Here is a 20151-nt window from a genome sequence, read left to right as displayed (position 1 = left end):
AGAGGCCACTCATTTGGAGGAAAAGAAATCTCTTGCTATTATTTCTACCCACCCTCACCTCCAGAACTAGAAAATTTGACCTCAGTCAGACCTATTACCACTGATCTGCTCTCAGTTGGCCATTATTCTGCTTGTCCTTTGACATCTTTTGAGCTTTTCTCTTTCACAAGGACTCTTTCACATCATCCCTCTTTCTTCTGACTCCATAAGCCACATAGTGTTTGCAACTCACTTCTTAATTCATTCCTCACTATATTTAAGTGTATGAATCCATGCATCTGCATCCTCTCCTTCAGTGGACAGTGGGGCCCTTTGTTGCCTTCCTATCATCTGGCCTCTAGCAGGCTCCCAGGAAGTGCTTTTTGGTTGGATTATGATGTCTATCTGATGCCTCATTAGGAGACAGATTTAGGCTTTAGGAAGAGGCAGCTAACCTGTCTCCCTTCCTACCTAGGAAATGGAGCTGGATAACCTATAGGACTGTAGGAAAATTCTTCTCCTTAAAACAAAAGGAACTCAGATCACCCCGGAGGAGGATCATGTAGTGGGGAGGGTCGGCTGGATCTCATGACCTGACTTCATCTGCAAGAGTCTCCTTCTCCTGTGGGCTTTCCCCCATTCCTGCCACCACCATCACACTGGTCCAAATGTGAACAAATGACTCTTGTACCTTGACAAAAAAACAAAACCGAGGAATATACACATTGAGTTACGTACAACTAGATAACCTGGCTAATGGGCTGGAGCTCACTTATCTTCAGTTTGTGGTCCATCACGGGATCTTTCCCTTCCAAGCTCCTTGTGTCCCCCCAGATGGTGCATGGCATCAAGGGTGATGGATACACAGGTACTTGTTATGTTATTCTTTACACTATTCTAGACGCTTGGAATATGTCTTCTAAAAAGACTTTAAAAGAGGAGTACAAATACTGACCGCCACCATCTAATACTTTCATCCATTAGCACTGCCCTCTGTGTGCGTTGGCGGTATAGTGGTGAACATAGCTGCCTTCCATTAACACTGCCCTCAAGCACACTAAATAGCACTTAGAATACATTACATAAGAAATAACAAATCTATTCTTATCTTAAAAAGTTGACTTGTGTGTGTGTGTGTGTGTGTGTGTGTGTGTGAGGAAGACTGGCTCTGAGCTAACATCTGTTGCCAGTCTTCCTCTTTTTGCTTGAGGAAGATTGTCACTCAACTAACATCTGTGCCAATCTTCATATGTTTTATGTGGGATGCCACCACAGCATGGCTTGATGAGCAATGGTAGGTCCACAACCGGGATGTGAACCTGCAAGCCCCAGGCAGATGAAGCAGAGTGCACAAACTTAACAACTATGCCACTGGGCCGGCCACTTAAAATGTTGATTCTTGGCTTGAGTAAAGAATGACGGGAGCACACTAAGGTGCTGTTCAAAAGTAATGGCCAAGAAAGACATACCATGTTCACAGACTGGAAGGCTTAACGTAATAAAGATGTCAAGTCTCACCACATAGGTCTATGGGTTTAGCGCAATTCCCATCAAAATCCCAGAGAGGTTTTATGTAGCTATAGATAAGATTATTTTAAAACTTGTATAGAAAGGCCTTACAATAGCTAAAACAATCTTGAAAAAGAAGACTAAGGTAGGAGGAATCACTGGACCTGATATTAAAGCCAATTACATAGCTACAGTAATTAGACAGTGTGGTATTAGTGGAAGGATGGACACATTGATCAATGGAACAGAAGAGAGAACCCAGAAATAGACCCACACAAATATGTTCAACAGATTCTTCACAAAAGTGAAAATAACCCAATGGAGTGAAGATAGCCTTTTCAACAATGGCGCTGGAGCAATTGTATATTTATAGGCAAAAACATGAGCCTTGACCTAAATATCACACTTTATGAAAAAACTAACTCAAATGGATCATGGACGTAAATGTAGACATAAAACTATAAAACTTTTAGGAGAAAACCTTGGGGATCTAGGGCGAGGCAAAGAGTTCCTAGACTTGACTCCCTCCAGAAGGCTGGATACAGATGTGGGGGTTGGGGGGAGACAGCGCAGTTGGCTTGTTCTAGGCTTGGAGATCTTGCCTTCTCTTTCTTAAGGGCAGTAAAGAAGCAATGAAGCATTGGCTGCTTTCCGTTTCAAACTGAGAATTACACGACCACATGCTTTCACTGTCTTCCATCGCCCCAACTCTGGGCTCTGCAGGGTTAGAGGTCCTGCTCCCAAGGGGAACACGATCACCAGGAAACCCAGCAAGGGACCCATTGAACTACATCCTATGGCTGCTGCCTGGGCACTTTAGGATCCTTGTGTCCAGGAGCCAGCAAGCAAGAAAAGGGGTGACATCTTGTTGAAGGCAATCGCCTGGTCAGCAGAGGAGGGAGGGCTGCTTTTATCCAATAGGGGCAGGGAGGAATATGGGTGGAACTCAGGTGACCCACTTGGGTACTTCTTGATACTTTGTATCCAATGGCAGCTGTGAATGGACAAACCCAAGCACCTCCAATCTGAAAAAGATATAGTCACCAAGGACTCAGAGGCCCCAGGAATGCAGATTTGGGCCATGCTATCAGGTAAGCAGTTGAGAGCAGAAGAGGTAGCAAAGGGAAATTAGAATGGATAGTGAAGGAAGAAGACACTGAGTATCAGTTTCAGTCCTGAGACCAGCGGCAGCAGAGGCTGTACATTGTCCTACTTATGTCCCTTTTCTACGTTTGCCTTTAGCACATCAATGCAACTTCATAATATCCATCCAAACTTATTATCCTTATCGTTATCATTCCTCCAAAAAGTTTTAAATGCCTGAGTCATTGCACTAGTCAACACACTGCCTTCCCCCTGCACACCATCCCAGCTCGCTACTGGCAAAAGTTGAACAGCTGGATGGCCACCTTGAGCCGAGAGCTGTCTGCCCACCACCTCCTTACCAGTTGGGTATTGAGCGACCCAGTCCCCAATTCCCATCTCGGAGCCTGCTCTCTCAGAACACTCCTGGCACCAACTATTGCAGGTGGATTCCTCTGTGAGGCAGACACGGAGATGAGTGTAAAAACCCTGCTGAGGGGTAAAGGAGAAGGGAGGAAGCAGGACGGGACAGGGGAAGCCTTCAGACCACGATGCAGAGCCGACAACCTCTCTGGCAGACCAACAGGGAGCTTTGGAACAAAGATGGCGGTTTGGAGCAGTCCCGCAGGGGTCAGCAATGGGTGAGCTCTTGTACCCTGACCTTGCTCAGTCAGTCATGGGACAGGGGCTTCCCTGAGAAGAAGGCTTGAAAGCTGAGGCAAACCTTGAAAGACCGAATAGCTGGAGGCTGTCACGAACCAAGATGCTTGAAGCTGCATAGAGAATCCTTTCATGGAGGGGGATCTGAGCGTGCGCACATCTCCATGTCTGCCCTCTGGGGCACGTTTTTCTTATGGCAGAGACGGGGCGCAGCGGAGCAGGTCCAACTGAACCAGCACATTTGAAGCCCCCGCTTACGGCAGGCCTGCTAACACCTGATTGCTGGAGCCAATCACATGGTCTAGTCTAAGGCGAGGGAGCATGGAGGTACGCTCCGCCCACCTTGAGGCCGCGGCCAGGGTGAATACGCCACACCGGAGGGAAGAGTTGGGACCAAGAGTTAGAGCCACACCGGAAAAAGGCCGTTTGTAAACGTTAGAGCTCTGTCCTTACTTGTTACTATTATTACTACCTGTCCAAGAGACCAGGTACCACAGACAACCCTTAGGAAGGAAAATCGCTTGACTGAAAAATCAGATTTAGTACCTGGAAGTCAAAATTGCGGTTCGGGATGGGAAAGGCCAAAGCACATCACCACCACCACGCCGTCCTCCAAAAGCCCCTGCAGAGCCGCTCCCAGGCTGACCCGGCTGCTGGACGCACGTCGGCCTGGTGGATCAATAGCAATTTGGGGCGCTAGCGGGGGCGCCATCTGAGTAACTCGGGTCATCTGAACACGATGAGTGCCGGCTGCTTTCCGTGTCCTTGGGGAGGCGCGCGCACCATCACTTAGCGCTGGAGCCTGGCCATTCTCGGGCACTCCCCCGCCTCCGCCTGGCGGGGCCTCGATGCTCCTGCCTCTTCACCAGTTCCTCCTGTCCTGCGCGCTCCGGGGAGGATGGAGGCTGCGGGGCCGCCCCAGGCCAGGAGGTGCTGCCGGGAGGCCCTGGAGAAGCTCTTCCCTCGCCTCTGCTTCCTCTGCTCCCTGGTGACCTACGCGCTGGTGGGTGCCGCCCTCTTCTCGGTCATTGAGGGAGGCCAGGACCTGGGGGCAGAGGATGGGGGTTTGGAGGAGTTCTTGGAGAAGCTCTGTGGCATCTTGAAATGCAACAGAACAGGTAGGTGGTTCACCTGGACAGGGCGGACCTTTTCTCGGTGGGTGGAGGCAGCCCCCAGATAGATAAGGGCTGCCTTTCAGGAGGCTGGGTCTGGGAGCCCTCTGCTTGTATCCACCCCATTCCTGGGCTACCTTAGGCAAGTGACTTCTCCTCTCTGAGCTTCAGTTTTCTCCTCTGTAAAATGGGGAGATTAAGGGCCTCTCAGGGTTTCTATGAAGAATGTAGGAAAAGCACTGAGCACCCAGTAGGTGCTCTGGAAAGACCACTCCCTTCCCTTTGCCTCAGCTCCCAGCCCCACCCAGACCCGCAGGCCCTGGGAAGGATGGATTGCTGGAGATTTGGTGAGGTGGGGTGGGGTGGTTGGGTGACCACATCTGGGGCTGGGGGTTCCTAGGCTGGTCCTCAGAACTACGCCTGTCCCACCTCATGATTCAGTTTACAGGGACTAGAATTCAAGGAACACTCCAAATTGGGGTTGGAACCCCCAAAACAGCAGCCTGCCCCCCTACTCTCTCACTTCCTCTTTCAAAGGGCCTTCTCTGTTGTCGGACTCAGGGGAAGCGGGGAGGGGTTGTGAGAAGAACTTAGCGGCCTGATTCTAGTCCCGAGTTGCTCTATCAGTTTGCTGTGTGATCCCAGGCAGACCTGTTGCTCTCTCTGGGTCTCAGTGTGCTGGGCAGAAGGGGGCCCACAGTCTCAGGGACCTGTGGGAAGCAGATGAGATAATGGACATGAAGCCTTTTAGAGGGCACACGGCACTTTACATCCATCCTTATTGCATTTCATTTGTATTTAGTCACTTATTTCTACCCTGCTCTGCTCCCCAGAGCTTGCAAAGATGTATTCAATGAGTAAGATAGAATAATAGAGAGTAAATAAGTAAAGGACAAAGGAAAAACAGACTCTAAAAGTCAGGGGAAGAACAGGATCCCTCTGCTGGTAGTCAGGCTGCTCATGGCTCCCCCCGACCTTGCTGTGGGAGCAGGTCCTTTCAGCTGGGCTCGCTAGAGGCTGGTCATGGGAGGCAGAGTCTCCCTCCATGGGGGGTCCTACTCCTTCTCTCTGCATCCGTACCAGACAGACGCATGCCTACGCAGCTGACCTGGGAGATACCATCTGCAGTTACTGCCACTCGGACACCCTAAGCCATCAGGGGTCTAGACTGTCCACAAGTCCAAGGCTTTCCAAACCTGGCCGTACATCAGAATCACCCAGGGAGCTTGTTTAAAATACGCATTCCCAGCTCTTCCCCCGAACCCACTTCATCAGGTCTCCAGGGCTGGGTTGGGAATCTTATTGTTAGAAAGTTTCCTCGGAGTGATTCTGATGCACGGAGTGATGTGGGAACACAGAGCTGGTCCGACCCCATTCTGTGCTGATTTTCGTTGGCGATTAGAACGCTCAATGAGTGCCAGCTAAGTACAGACCCTGTGCTGAGTACCTTTCTTGCATTATCTCACTGAATCCTCACACCAACCCTATGAGGTGGGTATGAATTGTTTCCCTTTTACAGATTAGGAAACTGAGGCACTGGGAGTTAACCAACTTGCCTAAGGTCATAAACTAGAAAATGGAGCCAGGGATTCCACCACAGGCATTTGGACACCAGAACCAGAGCTTTCTACCACCATGTCATGCTGCCTGCTTGATGGGGAAACTGAGGCTCAGCAAGAAGCCTGTTATCCAAGGCTTCAGGAACTAGTCAGGGTCAGAGCTGGGTCTAGAATGCAGGGGTCTGGACTCCCACGTTGGTGCTCATTCCAGTGAATAGTGACTTCCTGCTGTGGGCCAGGCCCTGTGACATCCTCTTATGACTGACTGTATCAGAGTCGGGCAAGTGGCTTCTGGGGTCCCAAAGCCCACTGGCTACAACCCAAAGGAACCATTTGGGAATCTCTCTGAGAAACCAGGGCCCCGACCCAGCTATGTTGGTCTAGGGGCGGATGTTTTGGAAGCCAAGGCTTCCCAGACATCCTCAGGCAGCTGGTGCCCACCGATCCCAGTGTGATCACCAAACTCCATCAGGCTTAATGAGCTCCAGGAGTGGGTACAGTTGCATCCACGTAACAGGTTGCATTTCATAAAAGCCTTTTTGCATTCAGTTCTCAAGAACTTGGTGAGAGAGAACAGCAGAAGTTGTTTTGCCCCTTTGCAATGTGAAAGAAATGAGGCTTAGAAAGTCCATAAAGCCCCCTAAGGCCGCACAGCAATTCCATGGCTGAGCGCAGGCAGACCCTCAGGGCGTCTCCCTTGGGTGCTCGTCTCATGGGGCTGTGTGGCTTCCTAATCTCTGCAGGCCCTGGAGCAGGACCTAAACTTCAGAGACATTTAAAAGCAAGGCTTTGATGTTGATGGGACCACAAGGCAGGGGGCCTGCTGGTGCCTCGGGCAGACCCTGCCCTTCACCTGGGTGGGACCTGTCTCGAAGGGTGGAACCCTCTTCCTCACTCTGGTTGTCTCTGTCTTGAGTTGAAGAAGGCAGGAAACAGGATCTCGGGAAGCTGCTGCAAGAGGTGAAGCCCCACTGGTTTAGCAAGTCTGCAGACTGGACCTTCCTGAGCTCACTCTTTTTCTGCTGCACAGTGCTCAGCACTGTGGGTAAGTCCACGGGCAGGGGCAGGCCTGGGAGAGGGACCTGGGGAAGAGGGTGGGGGAAGAGGCAGGCTAGGGACCCTTGGTGGGGATGCTGGAATGTTCAATTCATTTAGTGCAAGAAACGGTTGTACCGGGCCTACTGTGCATGGGTGGGCACTGCTCCCAGCTCGGGGATACAGCAGTGATCAGGGCTGCCACTGGCCCGCAAGGCACCTTTGTATCAATTAGAAAAGAGCGCCCTTCCTTCAGATGGGTGCAGCCCCATGCCTAGGCGTAGGCCCCAAGATGTGAGCATCTCATCCCCTCCCGCCCCTCAGCTGAGTGTTCTTGTACAAAACACCACCTGCCAGGGACCTGCCTGCCCAGGTTCCTGCAAGACAGAGGCACTTGGGCCAACCAAACGCTGTCAGCGTGTGATGTGCTCAGGGTATTGTGGGAGTACAGCTGCCCCAGCCTTGGGGGTGGTCCAAGATGCAAGACTTAAGTGGTGAGCACATGTTAAAGGCCCCCTGGGGGTGACAGCCATGCTGAGTCTGAGTGAGAGAGCAGGAGTCACCAGCGAGCGGGGAAGGTGGGGCCTGAAGAGGACACTCCAGGCCAGGAGGACAGTAAGGGCAAAGGCCCAGTGGCAAGAGGAATGACAGCATTGTAAGGAGGTTAAGTTAGGGGTGGAGAGGGGCGAGAGAGAGGAGGGGCCATACCATGGGAGGGCCCTGCCAGCCCGGCTAAGGAGGTTGGGTTTATCTTGAGAGCAATGGGGAGCATCCAGAGGGTTTTAAGTAAGGGAAGGACATGGTAGCCCAGCATTCCAGAAAGTTCATCCAGCTGCAGGGTGGAGGTGGACCAGAGAGGGTAAGATTGGCAGCAGGGAGATCAGTAGGGAGGTTACTGGAAGAGTCTAGGTGAGAGATGATGATGGGCTAGCCTAGACTATGGCCATGAGGGTGGAGAAGAGGGGTGGACTGCAGGAACACTTTAGAGGAAAATCTGCAGCAGGCAAATACAAGAGTGAGGGGAGGAAGATGCTAAGCCTTTAGCTTGGCTGCCCGGGATAGGTAGACTTGGGGGACGGTGGGGAGGATGCTGGGCCCGGGGGATGGAGGTGAGGATTCAGGGCCAGTCAAGGTTGAGGCTCCAGTAGTGCCTCCAAGGGGAGATGCCCAGCGCTGCTGGAAATGTGGGTCTGGGGCTCTGGGCAGGGCTGGCAAGGTGGGTTTCAGAGTCACCAGCATATAGATGGAGGAGAGCACTGGGGGGCGTGGCGTGGAGAGGGAGGGCCACATGCTGGAGTAGGACCTGGAGCACCAACATTTAGGTGAGGGAGGAGGGAGAGCTGCAGTGGTACGAGAGCCAGCAGTTACCCGTGGGGGTGTGCTAAGCTGCCTCCTGTAATGCTCACAGAGGTCTGTGAATCAGTTGGGGCATCCTGAGCCCAGGGAGGGTGATGTGAGGGGCCAAGGTCACTCAGTGAGTGGAGCTAATGCCCACAAATAGGCCTTAAGACTCCAAGCCCAGTGCTCTTTCCCCAAAGTACACTACCAGCCCTACAGGTTTGTGGGGTGCTTCAGGGACCCTTCCCACCTTCCTCAGGGAGCCTCAAGCTGTGCTTGGGAGGCAGGAGCAGCTCGGAGAAGATGGCCGTACCGGGAAGGGAAGGCAGCCGGGTTCACCTGTTCCCTGCACTTGCTTTATATTTGTCTCCAGCCCCCAAACAAAGGAAATTCCTTATGTGCAAGTCATCGACCCAGGGCAGTCCGTTCCAGAGCGTGGGGGGGACGGGGGCAGAGGGGAGTGTGCAGGGTCAGAGCTGCCCCCTGCAGTGACCACTCCCTCATCTAAAGACGGGCTCTGTGGACCCTCAAAGCCACAGACTCTCTTCTCAGTGGCCTTGCAAAGGATGGGCTCCTGGGTGACAGAGGACACTGGAACTGGGGTGAAGAGGTGGCCTTTGCAGGCAGCCTTCATTCATTCATTCATTCAACAAATATTTACTGAATACCTACGATTCCAACAGCAGCAGCTGCGCTGGCTAACACGTATGTGTTGAAGACGTGCCGGGCTCCGTCCGTTCTAAGTTCTCTATGGTGATTAGCCCATCTAACCCTCACGACAACCCCGAGGTAGCTGCTTGTTGTTATTCCCACACAGCCGGAGGCAGAGGCAGGTCCGCCACTTCTGCGAGTTGCACAGCTTGTGCGCATCTGAGCTCAGGCTGTCTGGGTCCTCACCCCAAACTCCACTGCCTCTCTGTACACGACCTTCCGTGTTCCTGTGCAGGGGCTGGACTGGCTGGATGGCTCCCTGCTCTCCTGGGGCTCCTGGTCTAATGGAGGGGAGGGACAGTGAACAGCTAAGCATGGTGGTGAGTGCTCAGGAGAACCGGAGGCTGTGGGAGTGGCTAAAGGGGATGGGGAGGGTGGTCCTGATTTGTGGGTTGGGGAGGCGAGGCTTCCCCATGGAAGTGACAAGTGACATTTGAGCTGAAAGATCAGTAGAAATTAAGCAGGTACAGAAGGGCGAGAGAGCTTTCCAGGCTGAGGACACAGTAGGGCAAAACTGAGGCTTATAGGCCCTTTCAGGAGAAGACCAGTGTGGCTGGAGGGCAGAGAACGGGCCAGGAGGGAGGCGGGAGACACTGCAGGAGAGTTGGGCCTCCGGGGCTATGGGGTACAGGGCTGGTCTTGCTCTTGGGCCCTGTGTCCCTAGGCCAGCATCCGAGGACCCTCTAGTAACGAAGGGCCCCCAGCTTCCCTCTCCTGTGGTGCACTAGGGTGGGCTGGGTTGGAGGAGCCAAGCCAGGGCTGGCAGGAGCCTCTCCTGCTGGGGGTGGGGGTCACAAGAGGGGAGGTGGTGGAGATGCCCTCAGCCACGGCTCAGGAGCTCCTGGGTCAGTGTCCCCACCAGGAGTGTGGCCCATCGCTCAGCCCCTGTCCCTCTTGGCTAGTGAAAAGGACTGGGGGCCCTGTCTTCATTCAAGAGAATACCACTCCCTGGGAGGGCTAGGCTCACAAGGGTCACAGAGCCCGGGCCCTGTCTGGGAGCTCCCCCACGGTCCCCTCACTTGTGGTGGTGGTGGAGCACAGTGGCCAGCTGTGGACTCTGGAGGCTGACCACCTTGGCTCAGAGCCGTGTGACGTCCAGTGAAGGATGCAGCCATTCAGAGCTTTGTTCCTTAATCAGTAACTCCTCCCAGACCTTCCTCTCAGAGTCAGCATGAGGATCAGCTGACAACCACGTTTGTAAGTGTCAGCCAGGACGCCTTCAGCTGCAGCCAATGGAAAACCCAACCCAACTGGCTTAAACTGCAAGAAAAATGTAACCTCCCAATGGAGGACAGCTCTAGGGCTGGTCAATGTGCAGCTCAGCTGTGGCACTTGAGCATCAGATTCTCTCCATCCTGCTCAGCAGGTCACGAGATGGCCACCAAGGTTACTCCCCGTGCGGCATAATCACGGGTGATAGAGAAAGAGGGCTGGCGGTCATAATCAGCAGGGAAACTTTTCCTAGAAGCTTCCATTCCCGGATCCAGTCCCTGGCAAGCGTATTGGATTACCAATCAGATCTATCCTTAAATCAGGTGGGGAGTATCCAAGGAAGGTTGGCAGAAGGGCTGCTGGGTGGACAACCAGTGTCTGCAGCAACACGTTTTATAAATGGGCTCAGGCTTGTGCCCAAGAGCGCCCCCACGTGGTTTCCTTCAGAACCACCTGAATTCACCTGAATGTTGATAGAGGCAGGACAGATAATGGCAGAAAGAATAATATGGAGCACTTACCAGTGCCAGGCACGGTGTCAGCGTGCTTTATATGCATTATCTTGTTTAATTCTCACAACAACCCTCTGAGGTAGGTGCTCTGACTGTCCCATTTGGTGGCAAGCTAAGGCTCTGATGAGGAACTCATTGCCAGAGAGGCAGAGGCAGGGCACGGCTGGCCTTTATCAGGGGGACTCTCAGCTCCAGGGAGCAGTTACAGGGGAGCAGCCACTACAAGGAAGATGCTGGAGATGAGCAAAGGGGCTGAGAGTCTGGGGTTGAGTTTGTTTTTCCTGAGGAACTTCAGGGGGTCGATCTAATGTGGTGTTTCTCAGCCTCAGCACTATTAGCGTCTTGGACTAGATGACTCTTTGCTGTAGGGGGGCCTGTCCTCTGCACTGTATGAGGTTTAGCAGCATCCCTGGCCTCAACTCATCAGAGGCTCCCATCTCTTTCCCTGCTGTCCCCACCAGTTGCAGCAGCCAAAAATGTCTCTAGACCTTGTCCCATGGGGGGCAAAATTGCCCTCTGTTGAGAACCACTGCTCTAATGGTTATCAAAGTGTGGCTCCTGGACCAGTAGCATAAGCATCACCTGAGAACTTATTAGAAACGCAAATTAATTCTCAGGCCCCATCCTAGACCTAGAGTCAGAAACTATGGTTGTGGGCCCCGTGCTCTGTGTTTTAACAAGTTCTCCAGGTGATTCTGACACACGCTAAATTTGAGAAGGCCTGACCTGCTGCAGGCCTTCTCAGCCCTTTCCGCACATTGGGGTCGCCTGGCTATCTTCTACATGCTCCCCTGCCTGGGCCCTACCCCACAACAAGTCAGAATCTCTAGGGACCAGCCCAGGCATCAGTCTTTTTCAGAGCCTTCCAGGTGATTCTAAGGGGAGTCCAGGCTGCAAAACACTCATCTAATGGAAATGCATTAGCTTGCTTTAAATCCCACGAAAGCAAAGCTACTGTCCACTGTCCAAGTCAATTACAACATCATGCTGTCCAGTAATTACAACTGGAAAGAGGATTCAGGGGTTTTCTGCGCTGCCCGTAATCAATGATGGTGTTGGAAGGCTGTGCTGGTAATCTTGCTTCCTATCCTGCATCTCTGGGTCACCTGAAATGTACCTGGCCTTGACACTGAGAAGGGACACCTGATGCTAGGTGTGAGGCTGGTCACTATCCAGTCATTTCCAGTTGGGTCAGCCCTCTTGGAGTAGAAAGTAAAGTGCATGGGCTATGAGATACCAGCTAAGTGGAGTGGACTGATGGCATTGGACTAAATGAATGCATGATAAGATGATATGATTTTCCATCATGCATTTCAGAATTCAGTAATTGGGGGAGTTAATGCATTCTCTTCCTGGGGGCCGTGTGCTCTCTAAGGCTTGCTTCCTTGATGCATTTTCTGGAATGTGGCATATCTTCTGGATTGTAACCATATCCCACCCAGAGGCAGCCCAAAGACTTTAGTTGTAATCCACAAAATCACATTTGCTAAGGGGAGCGTAGGGGGTGGGGGGGTGGGGGGGATGTGCAGTGGGGAGGTCTGTGGGTGAGCAGTGCACACCTTGTCAGCTGTGGGCTGTGTGACCCTGACTACCCTGTTCCTTGTCCATTAAATGCTTGGTAATTATGATGGTTGCTAGCAGTAGGGGTTTTGCTATGCAGGGAATTTTGACTCTTAAAGCCACTTTATAAATCCTGTAAGAAATGTGACATTCTTTTCTTTAAATAAAATAGATCTGACCCTGGGACCCCGTCCTGGAAGCTGGGGGGTTACTGCTGAGGAGCCTCTGCTGACTCTCCTAGGGTTGCATGAGAACTGGGGGGCTTATGCACTGTCTGGAGAACAAGGAGGACCCCTGTCTATGGGCCCTCATGGCTGCTGCCGATATCCCTAAGGGCTGATGGGGCCCATGACAAGCTTGGGCACAGGAATCTTTGCTGACACCCAGGGCTGGGACTCCTCCGGGACTGCATGGTAGGGCTTATCTGAGCTCCTGCCCCCCACCTTCTCTCTCCCTTTGATCCTGCCCCCACCATGATCTCCTCAGTGGTTCTGGGCTTTCACTGAAGCCTGGATGAGAAGCTGTCCTGAGGCCACTTCTGCAAGCTCCTCTCCCTGAGGGATGGGCTGGAGCTGCTGGAGACCTTTGGGGAACAGGGAAGGGAAATAGAGGCAATTGAAACCTCCCAGCACTCTCTCAACCCATGGAGCAAGCCTGGGTTTCTGATGGGAGGTTTGGCCAATGCAGCCCCCACTCCTGACCCCTGGAGCATGGCCCCTGCTGGGTCCTGGCTGCAGCGTCCTGCTGGAACGGAGGAGAACAGAGCTCAAGGCTCTGCTTCCCTCTCTGCTAGGAGCTCCTAGAGGGCGTGATCTCTGATCTCTGCCTGTTCGTCTTTGTACCCCCAACCCCGCCCGCAAGAGCCTGACATAAAGTAGGTGCTCAATAAATGCAGAATCCAGGATGAGTGCCTTTTTCTAATTGCACATAGAATATTCTGTTCTTTTACGTCCTTTATTGATCTCCATTTGTAATTACAGCCTCCTTAGTGTGGTTATGTGATTCATTATTTGCCCCATTTCTGCTTTGCTCACCACTGTGTCCCCAGCATGTGCAGTAAGCACCCAATATGTACATACATCAGCCCTCCATAGCCACAGAGTTTGCATCAGCTGAGTCAACCAACTGTAGATGGACAGGCCTATGACGGTTGTGTCTGTACTGAACACGTGCAGACTTTTGTTTTCTTGTATTGTCTAAACAATACAGTATAACAACTGTCTGCATAGCATGTACACTGTATTAGGTATTATAAGGAGTCTAGAGATGATTTAAAGCATACGGGAGGATGCATGTAGGTTATATGCAAATACTATGCCATTTTATAGAAGGGACTTGAGCATCTCCGGATTTTGGTATCCACAAGGGGTCCTGGAACCAATCCCGTGTGGATACTGAAGGATGACTATAATATGAATGTACATACAGAGTTAACAGCCCCTGCCATCCAATGGCGCCTCGTGGAACCAGCCTGGGTGGCATGGAGTGCTCTCCTACCCATGCAAACCGATGAGACCTGTCGAGGGCCACAGCCTTTTCCCAGGCCCGTGGTGAGCGTGGGCAACCTGAGCGCCTGCATGTTCCTGGAGGGCAGAGCCTGAGGCCAGGGTTTGGCACCGGGAGCTGCAGCCCTGGAGGAGATTGGGGCTTAGCCAGCCTAGGAAGTGCCTTCAAATTAATTTACATAATTGAGCTGGGATTTTCTGTATTAGTCATCCTTTATGGCATCAAAAATTAAACACAGACATTAAATACAAAAGCTTTTTCCTTTTTTTTTTAAAGATTGGCACCTGAGCTAACAACTGTTGTCAATTTTCTTTTTTTCCCTTTTTTTCTGCTTTTTCTTCCCAAAGCCCCCCAGTACATAGTTGCGTATTTTAGTTGTGGGTCCTTCTAGTTGTGACACGTGGGATGCTGCCTCAGCGTGGCCTGAGGAGCAAGTGCTAGGTCGTGCCCAAGATCCGAACTGGTGAAACCCTGGGCCACCTAACCGGAGCGCGTGAACTTAACCACCTGGCCACGGGCCCGGCCCTTCCCTGTTTGTTGAAGTCACTGAAGCTTGTCCACTCCAGAAGCTCCAGCCCCCTGCGCTGTGGGGTTTGATATCTCTCTGCTGCTGTCCTTCTGTGGACTAAGGGTGGGAGTTGGGGTGATGGGCGGAGGGGGCTCCTGAAGAGCACGGAGGCCTCAGCCCACCCTCACCCTTTGCTCTGCTGACCTGTTCTTGCAGGTCAGAGGATTCTGCCTCCTTGGTGATCCCGACCCAGTGGAGATAAGAGCACTGGTTTGGGAGCCAGATGACCCTGGGGGTTTGACTCCCGACTCCACTCTGTCGCATGTGCTCTTGGCCAAGTTGCTTCTGAGCCCTAGTTCCCACCCCGCACCACCCGTGAATGGTGATAACAATTCTTACCTAGGAAGGTTGATTGACACCCAGCCCACAGTGAGTGCTCCACAGGCAGCTATTTTTAGCTCCTGAGGGTGAGGACACTGACGTTTATCAGTCACCCTCTAAGTGTCAGGCACTGGTCCCATGTGGTCCTTCCAGCTAGTCAATGTACAAGGCAGGGGCTGTCATTCCTATTGCACAGATAGGAAACCTGAAATGTGGGCAATCTAGTAACTTTCTGGTAAAAGGCAGAGCTGGGATTGGAACCGAGGTGGGTAGGATTCTGGATGCTGGGGTTCTGACGCTGCCACTTGTGAACATGTTTGTCTGATCCACTAAACCACGATGGGCTCTGTGGGCAGTGTTTTTTATTCATCTTCCATCTTTCGATTGTCCCTAATACCATGCACACTGCTGTACACACCATTGGCACATAATAATTGCCTGTTATATAGAAACAAGTAAACTGAGAGGCCCAAACATACCAGGGGGACAAGGTTGGCTTCTTAAAAATGAATGCCTTCATGGAGGATGAAGGAGGTGGTGGGTGTGATCGCAGAGCCGTCCACGCCCTCTCACAGCACTCATCCTTCCTTCCAGGTGAGCCAGGCCCATCCTCACCGGGATGCTCAGAAATGGCCACGGCAAAATGAAGGGCAACCAGGTTGCTCCCAAACATGTGCTTGTCCCCTGCCAAGGGTATTTTGGGTCGAAGGTCTGGACATGAGTTTTTCCTTACCCTGCAGAGAAGCCAGGTGTCACCCCCTGCTCCCCCAGCAAAGCAGGCCTAATGCCAGACAAGTGGATGGATGTTTTAAGATGAATATTTTCAAACACGTTGTGTAAAATGTCATGCCAAGGAGGGGAACTGGCAGAAGGTCTCTTTAAAGTTTTTTGCGGGGAGGGGGCAGAGCAGACAACAATCCCGGGCTCTGTCTTCTTTTTCAGGTTACGGCCATATCTACCCCAGCACCAGGCTTGGCAAGTACTTGTTCATGCTCTATGCCCTCTTTGGCATCCCCCTGATGTTCCTGGTCCTCACCGACACAGGTGACATCCTAGCAACCATCTTGTCCACGTCCTACAATCGGTTCCGAAAACTCCCGTTCCTCCCTCCTCCCCTTGGCACATGGTGCTCCCGACTGCTCTGCAGGAGAAGGCCTGAGGCCAAGCCGGAGGACAAAGCTGTCCCGAAGATCAGCATCAGTGCCCAGGAGCTCCCGGGGCCCAGACCTGGCGGAGGCCCCTCAGCCCCAGGTGCCAACATGGAGCTGTTTGAGAGACTTCTCGCGCAAGAGAAACAGAACACACTGCAACTGCCCCCAGTGGCCATGGAGAGGAGCACCTCGTGTCCGGAGCTGGCGTCCGGGAGACCCTCATACTCCATCATCAGCAACCTGGATGAAGTGGGGCGGCAGGTGGAGACCTTTGACATCCCCCTCCCCATCATTGTCCTCGTCATTTTCGTTTACATTTCCTGTGCAGCTGCCATCCTCCCCATCTGGGAGAAGCAGCTGGACTTCGAGAACGCCTTCTATTTCTGCTTTGTCACTCTGACCACCATTGGGTTTGGGGATACCGTTTTAGAACACCCTCACTTCTTCCTGTTCTTCTCCATTTACATCATCATCGGGATGGAGATCGTGTGCATCGCTTTCAGGTTAGTGCAAAACAGGCTGATTCATATCTACAAACATCTCTTGCTGTTCTTTACCAAAGGGAAGGAAAATTTAAACACCCCGTTAAAGAGTGAAGACTCCACGTGACAGACTCTGGCCGAGATGGTTTCCTTGCCTTGTCTTTTGGGGCAATGTAGTCAGAGCTGATGGCACTGCAGTCTGTCACCTGAGACCCTGGGGCTTGGAGGCAAATCCTGCCTGAGGGCTGATTTCAGTCTTGAGGCCCTGAAGAAGCGTGGTCAATGCCCTTCGTATCAGGACTTGAGGCAAAAACTATCACCATCTCCAAAGTCCAATTAATTGCCCTGTCTTCATTTTTCAAAAGCCCCACCTTACATAGATGAAACCACTTTCCGGATGTCACTGGTTTTCTTGTGACGTGAGAAAAACTTACCTTTGTTCTTGCAATCTGTACTTTCTGCTAAATTAAAATCTTCCTGGGCTGCTCCCCATCTACCCTTGATGAAACAGAGCTAGCCTGAGCAACCTCTTTTCTTGACTGACTGTATGAATGCATGCAAGATCAGCTCAATCCCAGTCCTTGTCAGATACACTGATGCCACTGAGTGGAATTGTCACCTGTGTTCACAGGGGCCTGGGGTATTTCGGTTTCCAGATTCTGTGTAGATCAGTTTTCTCACTGACTGGCACATGATTGGCACCTCCCGAATGAGCTGGCGTGGGAGAGTGTTGATGCTTAAGTGACTGGAGTGGTACGTGAAGGGTCAGCACTCACTGGGTATACACACTCCTGAGTCATTCATGAATGGTTGGCATGTGAAGGGGCTGGTCTGGGTGCCAGGTGCTGTAGGTGCCCCACCCATATGCCTATATGGGACTCCAGCTCCGTTTGCCTGAGGACCTTCTCTGGCCACTAAAGTGTGGGCATGTGCAGAGCAGGCTAGAAGTGCCAAGGAGCAGCCTTCACCCAATGACTGATGGGAGTGGGTGGATGTATGGTGCTCAGTTTCTTGCTTCTCCCATGGGCCCATGTTCAACACTGTGCCGCTGATTTCCCCAGCAGAATCGCGCCTCAGGTGTCCTGATCACACCCTGGATTGCCCTCCATCTCCCTGTCTCGTTTCTCCACTGCTATTGAGATCACCTCCAAATAAGCCACTTGCACACAAATCCTTGTTCTCAGTCACTCCTGGGGACCCCAGCCTGGGAGAGGATGTAATGAGTCAGCATATAAACTGGTTGCCACATGCATGGGGTACTACAGGAGTCTTACTATTTCCCTGGTCGGTTATAAGAGATGTCTTCTTTGAGAGAATCAAAGTTTCTTGAATACTTCTTTGAGAAAATCTTGGAAAAATCAACTTGTGTCCTTTGATGAGCAAAATTAGTTAGTTCCTGGGTAAATGGTGAATTTTGCTCCAGGCTCTAGAACAAAAATTGCAAGAACCAATGAAAAGTGCCAGGAGGTTCCAGCTGAAGAGAAGGAAGCAGCTATCTTTTGAGGCTTCTCTGTTCTGTCTTAGGTTCTGGTAGTGCCAAGGGCCAGCTCTCAGAGGGATCTCAGGTCTTCCTTTCTGGATTTTTCCTCCTGTTCTGCACAACTATTAGGTTTTCTGCCCCTTTAACTCTTTAAGACCTACCTCAGGAAATGGAATTGACAAGGTGTGAGCAAGAACCACTGAGAGACGTGAAGCACCAAAAGTGGGGTTTCAGGCAGCAGCCGCCGGGACTCGGGTGTTACGGAGTTTCTTGACATCTCTGAAGTCACAGTAGCCCAGCTTAAGTGCAGCAAAGCCCCTTGAACCCAAAGGTAAGCAAGGCTGGCCGCTCAGGTGAGGGCACATGGTATCATTGAAACGTTCTTCAAAGTTCATTTCAACAGACGTTCCTTGAGTGCTTGCTGTTTTCCAGGCTCAGAGAGGATTCCAAAGACGAGTCAGGTACATCCTCAGAAACGTGCAGGTGATTACAGGTGGTCCCGAGTCCCTCAGCCACTCCCTTCTTGAGCCAGTGGAAAGTCCTGTTCAAGTGCAAACGTGGAGTTTGTCAGGGATACATATTATGCAAATTAAAGGTCACAATCATTTGCTTATTTCATTTGCTAGGGGGTATTCTTCTGTGGTCCTGAGGAAGTGACCCAGCATGCCTTCCTGCTCCTCGTTTCTTGTGCCTCTGCTGCATGCACCCCATATTCCAGCCTCCTTGGGCTATTTACTGCCGCCTCCCCATGCAGGAATGTGAATTCATTCCTCCAAGCCTCTGCTTGGTTCTCTACCTTGCCTCTACACTGACACCCCAGGGGCTTCACCCTCTCTCCCAAGATCCAGAAGTTATTGGTCTGGGTGCCACCTGGGCACTGGCTTTCTAAAAGGTCCCAGGTGATCCCAATGTGTGGTCAGAGTTGAGAACCATGCACCAGCTGCTCTGTCAGCATGAACGCCCTTCTCCCTTCTAGGACTGATGAAAGACTCACCTTCATGCCTCAGCCCACATGTCACCCACTCTGGGTAGTGATCCTGGAAGTGGTCTCTCTGGTCTCGCCTATGCTCCCACTGCATCTGCTGTGACCCCTTCCTCTGTTACAGGATTGTAACCATGTCCTCTCCAAATTCCAAGCTGCCCAAATAAAGCGATTGTGTCTCTTTTTATCATCATTGTTCTCTCCCCCTTTCAATCCTCCCATCCCTGCTCCACAGCATCTGCCGCAGATGGGAGAGCTCTGGGTGGAACGTAGGTGCACACAAATGCCAAGGAGAGTGGCCAGCACTTACTGCACACTTACCATGTGCCAGGCCCCAAGCGGAGTCCTTTATGAGCGCCACCTCGTCGAATGCTCCCTGCAACGCCGAGAGAACTGCCCCCATTTGTTCTGCCACATGCCCATGTGGGTGAGCAGTGTGGGATAGGTTGCCGAGAGACCAAAGACCCAGAGACAGCAAACGAGACATATGGGCTTATTGGGAGTTACTTACAGGGAAGGTCCAGTGGCGGCCAACTGGACAGCAACGTGCACCCGCTACCGCCCCCTGAGAGAAGCTTAAGTAGGCAGAGGAACAAAGGCTGCATGCTTGCCAAGGGGGATTGTCCCTGTATGACCTGCATTCCAAGGACCAGAGCGCCCCCAGAGAGCCTCTATGTTCCCTCAGACCACGAGGGTCTCAGTGCTAACTCTCCCATGAGAGCAGCTGGGTTGGCCAAGTCCAAGATAGTTATCATCTTGAGTGTTGGCACATAGCCCAGACAGGAGCCTTAAGGACACATGGTCTTTAAAGGGGCATGCCAGCTACTGCCCCTACATCATTTTACAGGGGAAGAAACTGGGGCCAAGTAACTAGCTCAAGGACTCACTGCTAGTAAGTGATAGAGTCAGGATTCACACCCAGGTCTAATTTGACTCTAAGTCAGCGGTCCTCAGTGGACCACCAGCATGCCCTGGGAACTTGTTGGAAATGCAGATTCTCAGGCTCCACCTGAGACCTGTTGAATCAAAATGCTGGGAGGTGAGCTCAGCAAAGCTTTAACAAGCCCTCCAGGTGGTTCCAATGTTTGATTCAGAATGTTTGATTCTCAGGCTTGAAAACCACTGCCCTCACTGCTCCTTCACAGCCTCCCTTATAGCCGGCACTCTGTGTGGACAGCCTTCTAGGGAAGGTGTGAGGTCCCTGCTCCTGGACAGGGGAAGGGGTTCTGAGGCGTAGGACCCTCTGGCCAGGGAGGCCTCCTGTAAGGTCACTGGAACTGACCCTGTCGCAATAAGAGCGAATACTCTGTCTTCTCCAAACTCAGGGTTTCTCTTGGTGGTCAGAGGAGGCTGCTTGCTGCCTGCCGGGCCTCACCTGGGGGCTCCTGATT

At 52.1% G+C, this 20151-nt stretch overlaps 1 protein-coding gene across 1 annotated transcript; it reads left to right on the top strand.

Moving 5' to 3' along the window:
• Positions 1 to 3529: 3529 nt before the first annotated feature.
• On the top strand, positions 3530 to 18953 carry KCNK18 (potassium two pore domain channel subfamily K member 18). The gene is given in 4 exon segments (XM_070592301.1): positions 3530 to 4349; positions 6819 to 6947; positions 15608 to 16380; positions 16383 to 18953. Coding segments are annotated over 4 exon segments (1152 nt in total). The 5' UTR covers positions 3530 to 4129; the 3' UTR covers positions 16413 to 18953.
• The last annotated feature ends 1198 nt before the right edge of the window (positions 18954 to 20151 follow it).

The sequence above is a fragment of the Equus przewalskii genome, chromosome 1, assembly GCF_037783145.1.
Source record: "Equus przewalskii isolate Varuska chromosome 1, EquPr2, whole genome shotgun sequence".
NCBI classification, from domain to species: Eukaryota; Metazoa; Chordata; class Mammalia; order Perissodactyla; family Equidae; genus Equus; species Equus przewalskii.
This window is presented reverse-complemented; position numbering and strand designations above follow the sequence as displayed.